Source organism: Gavia stellata, chromosome 15 (assembly GCF_030936135.1).
Source record: "Gavia stellata isolate bGavSte3 chromosome 15, bGavSte3.hap2, whole genome shotgun sequence".
In the NCBI taxonomy this organism is placed as follows: domain Eukaryota; kingdom Metazoa; phylum Chordata; class Aves; order Gaviiformes; family Gaviidae; genus Gavia; species Gavia stellata.
Window position 1 is genome coordinate 1,533,883 of NC_082608.1, and position 13,434 is coordinate 1,547,316.

General features: G+C 48.7%; 1 protein-coding gene across 1 annotated transcript in view; it reads right to left on the minus strand.

Annotated features, from left to right (window-relative positions):
* Positions 1-13,434, minus strand: part of PLEKHG4 (pleckstrin homology and RhoGEF domain containing G4) — an 88,338-nt gene that overhangs the window by 18,339 nt on the left and 56,565 nt on the right. Inside the window, exons 11-13 of the mRNA XM_059825080.1 lie at positions 9,174-9,312; positions 6,538-6,660; positions 5,816-6,007 (exon numbers count right to left, since the gene is read on the minus strand). Coding sequence (XP_059681063.1) covers positions 5,816-6,007; positions 6,538-6,660; positions 9,174-9,312 — 454 coding nt within the window. The remainder of the gene's footprint in view (positions 1-5,815; positions 6,008-6,537; positions 6,661-9,173; positions 9,313-13,434) is intronic.

Consider the following 13,434-nt stretch of genomic DNA (forward strand, 5'->3'; position numbering starts at 1 on the left):
ATCTGCCGTCATCATCTTTACTGCTTGCACCAGTAACCAGATGAAAGCTGTTGTCTGGGCATTTCAGCAGTCCCCAAAAAAGTAAAGCCAATCTCTGGGCAGAGGCAGAGAACAGTGCATGTTAAGCCTCTCCCAGGGACTTTATTATAAGCCACAGCAAACCCGTCATTTGCTCAGAGGTGCTGGGGAGCAATGCCATATTCTAACCTCCACAGGACTGCTAGTAAGAGACAAGCGCCATGGCACGGCGACCTGCGCCTCTGTTCATAAGAAGTACGCAATAGTAATGACACATCAAATGCCTCTTTTTCCACTTTGGTGCTAAGTTCCACTTTCCAAGTCTCCTCCAAGCACATTCCCAGAGTAGGGAATCATAACACCCTTTCAGTAAAATTAACTCTCAACCTGGGCCAAACAGCCTGAGACAGAAAAATCACCCTTTTAGGTCCCAGCCACCAGGATCCTCTCCAGCTTCCCAAACCCTTCTCTCCTCATCAAAGGCTAAGCAAAACGAAACATCAATAATTCATTGCCTGAAGGGGACTTGATTTTTTTTTTCCTCAAAACCGTCATCTGTGACATTATATCATCAGAAACCAAGCACAGCAGAAAACAAGATATCAGCAGGTCACTGTTCTGAATCTTTTGGGGAGAAGTGGGAGGTAATGACATCTGCAGAAGTCAGCTAATTTATCATGCTCTGGATTTCTGCTGTCACATCTAAGATCAGCTCTATCTCTCAGAGCTGGGAACACTGTACCAGCAGGTCTCGGTCGCTCACGGGACAGGAGCCCAGCAAACCTGGGAGCAGTCGAGGAGAGCAGCCCCTTCTTGTGCTGTCCACAGCCTTTAACAGAAGCCTGGGCAGATCGAAAGGTACCACCTGCCCTGTGCCTACATCCAGCTAGTCTGGAGGCATGCAATCCCAGCAACAACTTCTAGGCACAGTTGAATTATGCCCACTGAAATGATCATGCAATAACCTCTAATAAAAAGAAAGAGGGACAGGCACTGCTGTGTTACAGACAGCACAACCCTGGGATTTGGAGGGACCATGCAAAGATGCACAGAGCCCACAGGGCTCGCTCTGAGCGCAAAGAAGACTCACACAAAGCACTCTGATTCACGACGGACGCATACAGACGCGCACAAGCAACCGAGTGAAAAGCCTTCTCTACATTGTTTCCAAACAATCTCAATACAACTCACACGTCAGCCGGGGCGCCGGACACTTGGTACTTACAAGAGGGTTTGCTGCGTCTGTCTGCTGCCGGAGTCAGGACTGGTGTATTCGATTCAGAGGGAAGGTGCATGGAGATGTGCGGAGAGGCTCTCCTGCCAGCGGGGCCTGGACGGGTGGGAAGAAGGGCCCCAGCCCCTCTTTGGGCCCCAGAGGCAGCAACACTTGTTCACAGGATGGAGCGCAAAAAGGCTGGCATTCCTACAGCAGCAAGGACAATGGGGAGGGATGAGGAGGCGCTGCCATAATCAAATGCAGGCCAGCTGGCCCTCCCCCAGGAAGGGCAGGCACCTCCTTCACTTGCCAAAGGCTTTGTTTTCTAAGCCACAAAGAACAAAGTGGTTGAGGAGGAGAGCCAGAGAAGGAGGAGAGCAAAGGAGAACCCGCTGTGGGGGCAGATCCACATGTGAGCATAGGTAACCCACTCCGCAAGAGATGTCAACACAGATGGAGAAGGGCTGGGCAACACTCTGCCGGCTCCAAGCAGAGCTCGGAAGCAGCAGCTCCTTGCGTGCAGCAGAAAGAAGCCGGGGATGGCTGGAGATGGCTACTGAGGAACCAGAATCAGTACAGGCTGATGGCCAGGGCTCCTTTGAGGGAAGGCATGCAAGGGTGGCAGACAGAATGCCACTGAAGGAACAGCTCATGGAGCAGAGCCTGAAGAAATCCCAACAAGGGAAATGCTACCATTTCTTGACCACCCTCACCCCAAAAATCCTGAGCACTGGGACTCTGAATGGCTTCCCTCAGAAAGCAAATGCAAGGCAAGGACCCAAGCTGCAACAGGCTCCCAGGCCATGGCAGAGCAATACCAACAACTTTCCCTGAGCACCAAAAGAGGCAGCATCTTGCACAACATCCTGACAAGCAGGAAAAAGCCCCTGGGGCTGCCTCAGGCCCTCCTGTAATGATACAGGCAGTTCAGCTGTGAGGCTCTGGGCACCACTCCACCACAGGGCTGAAGGGTATGCAGGTGCTGAGCCGGTGTGATGGGACTCTACCCTTTCCAGCTGGCTCAGTGCTTTCTTCCAAGAGTGACTTTTGCCAGCAAGCATCATGCGCCTTTGCTACTGACCTTCTGCAGGACTGGTTGTCATCCCAGGGCTGGCAGAGACCGTGCTGTGGACTCTGGCTCATTAGACATGCCACTGCGAGTTAGGTTAGCTGCAGTCCTGACAGGGCACGCAGCTCTCATGTGGGCCATTTCAAGCCTCTGGTCCAGAGAGCTGGGCACTTTGCTTATGATAAAAAGTCAGGAGCATGCAGAGACGTGGGATATAAGAGTAACCTGGGAAATAATTTCACCCAAAGAAAGGTTGAGAGAGGAAAAAGAGTGAAGGCTAACAAGGTAAGCAAGGAGAGGGAGACTTGCTCTCGCTCCCCCTGGTAATGAGCCTATGGCAGTGTTACTGTGAAGCCAGGATAGGCAGGGAGAGCAATGGGTACTGGGGACTGCCCTTACAGGCACCCCAGAACAAAGCAGACCATCAGTGCTTTTGGTACAACACACACACACCCCCCCTTGCTTGCTCAAGCTTCCCAGTTCTCCCCCAAAGCACTGTGTGGTGCCAGATCCCATCACAGCCTTAGAAACGAGTAAACAAGGGACAGCAGCCAGACAAGGCCTGAAGCCACAGGAAGATGGCAGGTCCCCGCTGGGACCAGGCGCTGGGCCTGTGGTACTGAAAACCAACCCTCTGCCCGCAGTCAGAGATGGGGAAGGCAGCTTCCTTCACCGCTCCTCCTGCCTCAGCCCAGCCACCATCCAGCCCTTGTCAGGCACCAAGAGCTTCTGCCACAAAGGAAGCGGGGACAAATGGAAACATCCAGCTTGGCACAGGCCATGGCTTTGGGGAGGAAACCCTGCCAGCCCATGTGCAAGCTCCATGTGGTCTGGCCCAGCTCAGCCTGCCTCATCGCAGGGAGCTCTAACAGACCATCAGGAACTGCCAAGCAGTGAAAAAACACAGTACAGCGTCTTGACGAACCATATGGGGTTGTGCTGTCCTGTCCCATGGCCTGTCCAGCAGCCACAGGCAGCACCCTACGAAACACTTGCCCACCACATGCAGAAGAAGGGCCAGCAGAACAGAGCCTCCCATTCCTAGTAGGCAGCGAGGTATGTGAGGGATGAATACCATGATCCCTGCGGTGGGCGCTCCGCTCCCTTGGCGCATGCTGAGATGTTTGAAGAGATCTGAGCTTGCCAGCTCACTACCATAGCGTACATTGCTTACGCATCCTCAGGCTCCTTCCCCAAATCCTGGGGTCTGGCACACTGCAGGCTCTTTACAAGAAAGAAAATCAAGGACATTGCTTAGTTTAGATTCCTGCTGTTGATACACGCTCAGATATTAGGGAAGGGAAGGCAGGTAGCCAGTCACTGACAAGATCACTGCAGGGAGGTCAAAGCAGCTCAGCATCAGAAGAGAGTGAAATCAGTTTAGATAAAACCATCTGCTTTTTCCCCACCTCCCAGACCACACCACTGACTTTGCTTTGGGAAGGCAGAAAGCATTCTGGAGATTGAGATCAAAATTATCAGCACTGAAAGAACTTTCATGCTGCGCAGCAATTTCTGCACTCATCCTACAGCTGCAGGATGTATCCCCTCCACACCCTGGTTTCGGTTGGTCACTGGTTTATAACACACACGTGTTATATTTACACCACCAGCATTGTTTATACTTCTACTGAAACCAGGGAGATCAAAATCCTCCTCCCTCCCTAAGCAAGACACCTCTCCTCCACACCAAAGCAGTGTGCAAACATACTGTGCCACTATCATTTGGTTTTCACTGAGGCTGTGCAGCATGAAAGGCACAACCAAGAGGGATGATGCTGCTGCTGCCGCCAAGGACTACATCCCCCAGTTGTCATACACCAAAAAGAAGCTGTATGAGCGGTGCTATGATGCCCTAAGAAGCAAAATGGGCCGTTGTTGGGGTCTGTGTAACATTTGTGCCCCTAGGAACAGCCCAGGCTTTGAAAGGCTTTGAAGCTGTGGAAGAACACCCATTGCTGTTGAGCCATGTCTGACTACCCTGGCAGCCCAAGAACTACTACCATGATGTAGCTTCCATGCCTGAACAGAGAACAGAGCAGCCATCATGTGCCACAGTCCACGTCTATGCTCCAGAGATCTCCAGCTTTGGCTGGGTAGGTTCATACAGGATCGACATTTGGCTTGGCCACAGACTTGCCAAGATGCTGAGCAAGATCTGGCACCCTTGCCTGCCTCAGTTTATCAGAGGAAATATGACAACAACCATCCTTACCAGGATCCCCCATGATGGCAACAGATGTTCAGGGGCTGCTCTGGTCCCTGAACGCCTGTGCTCAATGAGTGAGCAGAGCACAGGTTCTTGCCATTCTCTTACAGCACAGAAGGCACTTTTCTCTTCACTGGGGGGAAAAAAAAGTAGTAATTACACATTCCCACAGCAAGAGGGTCTCCCACCTGCACAGCAAACTGCACAGATATGCTAGAGTGGACCTGCAGAGCATCATCAAACTCACTCAATCCTCACATGTCCTGAGAGCAGTGTTCTGGGCTGCCTTCTCCACTTTCCTCCCTCGCACAGGATGCTTCTCAATGCTTTCATGTTTAGCTGAATTTCCTCCCCCCTCCCCGAGCACTTCTCACTGCCAAGGCAGCTCAGAGACAGCAACTAAGTGGCACCTACATCTGGTACCGCTTAACTTCTAGTGCCTATTCTTTCTGGAATTTGAGAACTTCAATACCCAATGTTTGTACAAGTGAAGAATAAATGGAGCACAGGCTCCCTGGCCGCCTGTGCTTGCCAAAGCTGTATTTGAAAATGCACTTAGAAAATCCTACTGTTTATTCATCTGCAACTTTAGAAATGAAAGGACACCAAATCCAACTGCATGTCTGCTGAATGGGTGCATTTGCATTAAACCAAACAGGTGAGAAGGCCAGGCACTCAGCACAGTCACCACCTGCATCCTCTCTTCCTTATTCCCAGATGCCTGGGCCAACCCAGTCCCCTTGTTCCCTCAGCCACACAGCCCAGCACCCCATTCTGCTGCTCCATTTCCTCACACAGGCCTCCACAAGAGAGGAGCTGGGCTATATTTAGGGCTGAATAGGAGGGTGCTACTCCTGATGTGTCAACAGGCTGAATTTACCAGTGTGTAAGGATACAGTATGAATAAAATGCAGGCAGCCTACCCTGGCCTAGCAGCCAAGACCAGACACGAGCAGCCAGTCTCTTGGCCCTTTATGTTCGAGCTAGAGCTGCCACGATCCTTCTGTCCACTATGGTGATGAGAGGGGCCTACAAGCTACAGCTCAGACAGCAGAAGGCCTCTATTCTTAACAGATGTGGACATTTTCTTGAATACTCACCCAGCCCTTCTTCCACATACTGACTTAAAAAAAAAAAAAATCACTGCAGACACATGAGCGTGAGGGGGCTTTTGCAGGCCATAGATCCAGCTCCCTGTTGGTGCACACACTACATTTCACATCTTTCATAAACAACCAAGCTACAGACTGAGTCCGAGCAGGCTTTCTACACCCTCCTCCATGCAGCAGATGCCTTGTCTTACCTTGTCAAAGAATTCATACAGCCTGACCGTCTCACAGATTCGATGCCTGTTCTCATCCAGTTGAGTGCAGAACTCTTCCAGTTGATCTTTGTAGGTCTGCAGCTTTACCCTGTAAGAATGTACATCCACAGAGGAAAAGTCTTCCCATCGATCCATCTTCTTTAGTGCTTCCTGCCCCCTTCTGCAGTATTCCTGAAAGCAAAATGCAATTACTTATTAGGATAGAGACCTGATGTGGACAGTAGATAGTCTTCAAGGTCATGAACAGCTAGGGCTAATTAGACTATTTGTTAAGGTTCAAATCACATGAGCAGGGGTGTACTTGTTTAAAGCAGAATTCTGGAAAGTCCTGACCTCTTATGTTTTACATGAGCCACACTGCAGCTTGTAAAGGCCTACAGAGTAAGGCCACAGGTCAATTAGGATCAAAAAAAGACAGTGTTACAAGCACATCAAGGGATTAACAAAAAAAATCCATCTTCCATCATAGTAGTAATTTTCCTCAGGACTGGCAAATACCATCTACTGAGGGGTTGAGCTGGCGGCTTTGTCTACAAGAGGAGAGCAGGGAAGCCAAGTAGTGTAAAGGAATGACACACACCTTGGTGATGAACCCTCTACCAATGCCATCTTAGCATCATGGGTTTGGCTGAGCACGTACGAGGCACACATGCTGCCAGCTCAGACTCTGGAGAATGTTTTTCCAATCAGACAACACTTACACTGGCAACAAGATCAAACTCCCTGAACTGCTTTTGTGCTTGAAGCAGCATCTCCAAAGAATCGTCCAGGTTGACTGTTTCTTTTAGCCGCCTTCTGCCAACATTCTCGATCCAACTGCTGACCTAGGAGAATAGGGAAAAGCTCTACTATTAGTCACCGTGTGCTAGTCACCAAGGTAGGCCTTTATGTGGAAAGAGCAAGGAATCACTCTCATAACGCTGGTCATTTCATTAGTGGAAAGAACATGCATGTACACTTCTCCCCGCACCCTGGCATTTCAGCCTGAGCCTCCTGCTAGGAGTTTTTCCACTTCAGGTTACTGAGTAATTGCAAAGGTCTGCTATTGCTCACTAGCCTTAGGCATAAACAAGGTAAGTAGCTGCTTGGGCTCTGTTTCAGGTGAGCCACGGTCTAATGCAAGCCCTGCAATATGCAGGCTGGCCTGATATTCCTACTGTTGTTACCCCCAAGTGGGATAAAATCTCCCTGCTGCCAGATTTCCTAGCCCACTTCCCTTTTCTGACTGGCAGGACATGAACTACGTCAGTGTGAATGTACTGACGGATTCTCCCCACCTGCAATATTTCACAGTTCTCTGGAACTCTCAGCTACTGGTTTTCTGAAGGCAGATTGCAACAAAGCCATGCAGTAACTGCAAGTTCCTCGACAGGGCGCAGCCACTGCCACAATTATAAGCTTATATCCTCAAACATGGGTAGACAACTGACTAACAAGAGTGTCCTAAACGCAAAGCAGACACAGGAGGCCAGGCAGGATAACACAGCATCTCCATCAACAGTGGGATTTAAAAACAGGCTAGTAGACTTGTCTGCAATGCTTCAGGCATAGCTGCACCTGGGGGAAGGGACAGACTAAATGTTTCCTAATGCCCGTGCATCCTGTTTTCCTGTATCATCTAAATCCACATTCCAATTCAATCCCACAGTCAAGGACTAACTCCTAGTCTTCTGGACAGAGAGAATGTCTGTGCCCGTGGAACAAGCTCACCAGCAAGAGGAGGAGCTGGGGATGGGTTCCCAGGCTGTGACCCATACTGCAGAGGGGCACACTGCTGCTGCCTAGAACTCCTAGGCAGGCTTAAAAGCAGGAGCAGCTGCTGCCAGCAATGCTGCCATCATTGGTGATCCGCAAGCAAAGTAAGCTGGAAGCAGTCACTTTTGCTCAATTCAATCAAAAAAGTTCAGCTTAAAGCAGGGACAGGTTGCAGAGACTGCCTTTGGGCCTTTTCTCAGTTCGATATAGTATTAAGAACCTGTGTCTTTATTAGGTTCTTGCGTCACGCCTCTCATCCTGAACACATAGCACACGGCGCCCGAGCGCCTACCTCCAAATGGGAAGCCATTAAAACACTTGGATCCACCTTGGCCTGTAAAAACAACAGGTAGGCTACAGCTTCCTCGGCAAATCCAGATCTTTCCAGAGGAGAAGAGCCCAGAATCCTTTAAGAGCAATGGTGAAACTGGTCCTAGTACTGATCTTTAAGGATGCAAGTTCCTAAGGTGAGCTCCAAACAGCCCACAACCCTTCACACACACAGAGTAATAAGTGATATATAAAACTTCTCATTGTTGACTAGTTACAGCAAAGGAGACTATGCGACTCTAATCTTGAGGTAGAGCTCAGGCTTAGGGAGAGGGAGCACACCTGGGATCTGCAACACCGAAAGAACTGATCAGATCTTGTAGGACGCTCAGGTGGCCTGAGCTACTTTATGACTTTTTAAGGTTCTCTATCGACACAGCTACAGGTTTCAAAGGTCTTGCTGAAAGACAGTGCCTGTTTGCTTCAGTTATCCCACGACTGTAAAAGGTTTCAATGAGCACCACATGAAGGGGAATTTTAAGCTCCCACAGAAGTGCAGAGGGGTGGGGGTTTGAGCATGGCTCTTGAGCTAAGGACAAGAGGCTGCTCCCCTGCCTGGAGACTATATAGGGCTGCACCCAGCGGCAAAAGGATTGTGCCTGGGGCTGCACCCGGAGGGGAAGGAGCATGCCTGGGGCTCATCAGATAGCAGGGACCTAAGCACTGCACAGGAATCTAAACAACAGAGTGTGCAGCAGGGACAGGCAGTTAGCATGGGGTATGCGACATGTGGCTCATTCAGCAGCAGGATATAAGCAAACCCTGAAGGATGTACAGCCCAGAGGGGACACACTGACTCATCATCAGCTTGTTGCCATCGCTCTGCTGCTTCTCAAGGCGGAGCACGAAGAATGGCTCCTCAGTAATCTTGCTGGGAGGGTACTTTTGCTGACCAATGTGAAAAGACACCCCACCTGCAAGTGTCCCGCCAACCAACCAGCCACTACACTGTGGTCTTTAAGTCTGGAAAAACATCACAGATGTTTATGGGGTTTGACTGATCCACATCTAGAGAGCAGTCAGGAGACTTACTTGGCATCAAGAGATACCAGGCAAACAGTGGCTTGGTTCTCAGCACATGTGAAAATGTATCCCAAATTCTAATGTTCAGTTGTTCGGGTGCTCTTTTTAAGGGTTTACAGGCATTATTCTACACCTTCACTGGAGAGATCAACAGGCCCAGTACCTGCTGTAGGACGTACAGTCAGAGGGTGGCAGCAGGCAGTCACTGGAACTGACAAACAGGCCTTACCTCCTTAAAACATTCTTCCACTTTCTCGAACTCCATCACCAGCTCCAGTTCCTGGATGCGTTTGTTCGACAGCATCACCAGTCGGTGAACACCCTCATCAACTCGATTATAAAGCACGCTGGCAGCATCAAGCGCGTCTCTGGAAGGGGACAGACGCTTGGTCAGGGGTTTTGCATTAGGTCCTTCCCCCAGCACCTTCATGCAAACGTGACCTGGCTAACAGCAGCGCTTCAGTCATCCTCCCTATGGGACCCGTAGTGGCCATCTCCATATGAAGAACAGAAGGAGAATAACGCTGCTCCCCACACATTCCCATGAATCACCACACTCTGATCCTAATGCAGACAACCCAGCAGGAAGGACAAGGGCATCTCCTCCCAGCCAGGCTCCTTGCAAAACTTAGTGTCCTTGTCACACTTTCAGATAGGATAATCTGCATTTATGATAAGCTGAATATTGCATCAGTGGCCTTTCACAAAACACAGGCTCAGGCAGACTCAGTGTCTAAAACCACCATTTGAATTTAATTTAAATAAGTAAATAACTAAGAAGCAAATCTCTCCTAAACAACAACAACAACATAAAGCACTTGATGCCCCACTCACTCTCAGGAATTTCCACCAGCCAAACAAAAATGCAAAGCATACAGCACCCCAGCACCAGGAGAAATAGCAGTTTACAATATTGTGCTGGAAAGATTCAAAAGACAGAGCTCCCAGTCTCACACAGGCAGCTGTGCTGACCAAAGCCCAACAGACAACACCAGGCAGCAGCCTCCCTGCCAGCCTGGCCACAGCAGAAGTTAACCTCCTCCGTGCGCAGGCAGGGATGGAGGGGTTCAGGCTGGAGCCCAGTGCCCTTGGATGCTGGAGCCAGGGACTCGGCAGATCCTGGAGAGACGATGAACGTTAGCAAGCTCCTCTCAGATGTGTGCAACACCTCTCCAGCACAGGTTCGGGTGAATTATAGACAGGATCCAAGAGACCCAATAGTATTCAAGCTTATTCTTTCTTTCTCATATTCCTTTGCTTCTAGATTTCCCTCCTTCTACAAGTATGGACTCAACAGATGCCTACAATAAAATACTACAGCCTCCTTCAGCTGTGCTCTACACCAGCATGTTCAGCTGCCTGAGCATCTCCTGTATTCACCCTAAAGCAGCTTTCATTTTGCAATTGTCTTACAACCTTCTGGCTTATGAGAGCATGGCTTTTTTATCATATTATTACAATTATCCAAAGCACTTGTGAAATAGGTAGCTAATAAAACTCTGAAAGCTTTGCTCAGGGAAATTAATACAAGCAATTCAGCATTCACATTTATTTCTTTCTTAGGTTACAGGCAATCTTGCACCTATGAAACGCAACTGAATACAAGCATTTAGCGGCAACCATCCTGTAGCTTTTAGATTGTACTTAATTGACATGAGGTAGTGCAATAGGTCTGGACAACTAGCTCTGCATAGCAGAAACCCACAGGATTTTTCCATTCGGAATTCCACCCAGCGTGCAACAGCCAACTACTCAAACCTCAGGCTCTTAAGATACTTTTGTTTTTCCTCTTCAAAATGCCATTAGACTGAATGAATTTCTCCAAAGTGCAGCCAAAAAAACCCAAATTGTTTCTGGACTAAGACCAGTGCTACTGCAGAGCAGAGGAGACAGGTTCTCTACAGAGAATCTGCAAGCTCCAATGGAAAGATCCAAGCTGTAACAGTGCTCCTGCGTTTCCCAAAACCACCATAAACAAACGGTGATGATATGAGCCTTCTGTTTTGTAATCCTCTCCCAGGGACGGACCCAGATCCAACCCAGGAGACTTGCAGGAGCAGAGCCATAACCACTGTCCAAGCTGAGCTCTGGAAAGCATGTTTACAGAGCAGGTTGTAAAGGCCAGTTCCCGTCAGCAGCAGTGACACAGCTAGGACAGCTAATGAGAAACAGTTCAGAAGATCGCTGGAAGTTATATTTGGCAACAACATTAATGCTGTTGGGTTTTGTGCAGCAGACCATATCTGTCAGGTCCTAGTTTCTGAATAAGGCTGCAGCATACTGATGGCCAGACAGGCAGACACCCTTCGGTCTTACTCCCACGGGTCTAAACTCCCTGCTCTCCCTGAATGCTCTCATCCACTCAGGAAAGCACACCGATACGGCAAATGCTGTTCCTCCCACCGGCACAGACAAGCAAGCACCTACAACTTTAAACATTACAGGCTGTTATATGTAAACCTATGCAATTATCCTCTGGTAAGGCAAAAATATTTTTCCAACCCTTCTCTGAGCTTCCATGGAAATCACTTTGGTGCTGACACTACTTCTTTGATGGCACTCAACAAGCTAGATTGACCTGCTGGACCTTTTTGTAATGGGAGTCCTTATGTCCACCCAAGCGCATGATAAAGAAAGCACACATGGTTTCAATGTTTAAGACATCACAAGATGGTAACCTTATGGCACAGCAACTTGCAACAAGAGTTCCAGCTCTTGTGTTGGCTTACCTAGCACAGAGTGTGATCTGATACAGGGAAAGGGAGCCAGGGAGTCCCGTTCCACTCCTTTCCATACCTTATGGAGGAAACAGGACTCCAGTTCTTTCAAATTTCAGTAGTTTTCCTTGACAGGAGTCAGTCACCTGGCCTGCAAGGCTCTAAATACTAAAGATTCCCACATAGCAGACAGCACATTTTCCAAAGTCACAAAACATAGGCTCTCCTGAAGACAGCATTGCAACTATGGGAAAAACCGCCCTAAAGGTAGAGGGATAGGAAGCGATTACAAAACAAACATGTTTTAAGTATATTTTTATAAACAGAAATAGGCCTATCACAAGCTCACTACGTAAAGAGGTGAATTCACTGTGCCATCGTGGACAAGACCAGTCTCTTGGAGCACACTTGAGACCAGAATTGCCCTTATGACCAGCAAACCACTCCAGGGAAAGTAAGGTTCAAAAATGCAGTAATAAAATACTCCTGGTGGCCCACCCACCGAGCCCCAAGAAGCACACTTCAGGGGAAGAGAAGGGGCTTGGGCGAGCTGCTTGTTGCTGAGCTGAAAGGACTGAAAAAAAAAATCCGCCCCCAACAGCGCTCTTCTGGCCCCACACGTTCCTTCCACAGAAGAAATTATCCCAGATTATTGGCAATACTAGAAAAATAAAGAGCCAGACTCTGAAGATCTCAATAGGATCAAGCCGTCGTTGCATTTGCGGAAAGCGGTAGGGAAGAACCAAGCTAGAGTCCCCAGTTTAGAAGTGAGCACTCAGCCCTCTGTGCCATCGGCTACAATCCATGTCCCAGCAAATAATGCGGCAGCTATACACACCTACAGATACTCAGTCATCTTCCCTCTATCTCAACTGATTCAACAGTACTAAAAGTGACACCCTGTTTCCGTGTATGCATTCAGTAAACCTTTGTGTTACTGATCCACAGGCGTCTCAAACTTTACCTAGAGTCAGTCTAGGATGCATTTGGGAGTTTATACATAAGCAGGGACTGGACAGAGAATTCATTTCAGGTAAGAGGGCTGGAAATAAGCTCTTGTTTTCATTTTAAGTTGGGCTGTTTAGAACACATATCATTACCTAAGATGCTTTACTCTTGTCATTTAAGTAATTTTGTTTTCTGTGAATGCTTGCAGCAGGCTATTGATACACTCATCTGGGCACAACCCAACACCCTAAGGCTGCCGCTTCTCTTGATCCTGCCAATGGTTTGCCGAGTGATGGCACACAAGCCAGCCAGGAAAAAAAAAAAGTTTCCAAACAGCTTTTCTGGGCTCAGAGCCCCAGAGGGACTTCAGGTGTGGCCTTACACCATTCTTCCTCCTCTTCCTCAGCCAAGTTCCTCCAGCATCCCAGCACCTCAGTCCTTTGTTTCAAGGTCCAGCCACGCTGTTTTCACACATTCTGCCTCGCTTGGCAGGCATTCATTAAAACTTCAACGTCTAGTTGTTGGTCTTCCATTGCATCTCCAAGGTAACTCCATTCATATGTTGTCAGCTCTTGACAGTTCACTTTTACCAGCCCGACAGGCTCTCTGACTAACATCCATCTTCTACTCTTACACAGAGAGAAATATAACCCTTTCCACCCTGTAGTATAAAGTAGGTAGGCAAACCGAGCCAAACAAAGAAATCGCTCACAGTCCATGGGAAAGTTTCTTTTTTCAATTCACTTCGTCACTTCCAGTGCTCACAGCAAGTATCCACTGGGCAGTAAGTGCGTTCTCCCAAATCTCTGTACATCTGTTTACCTA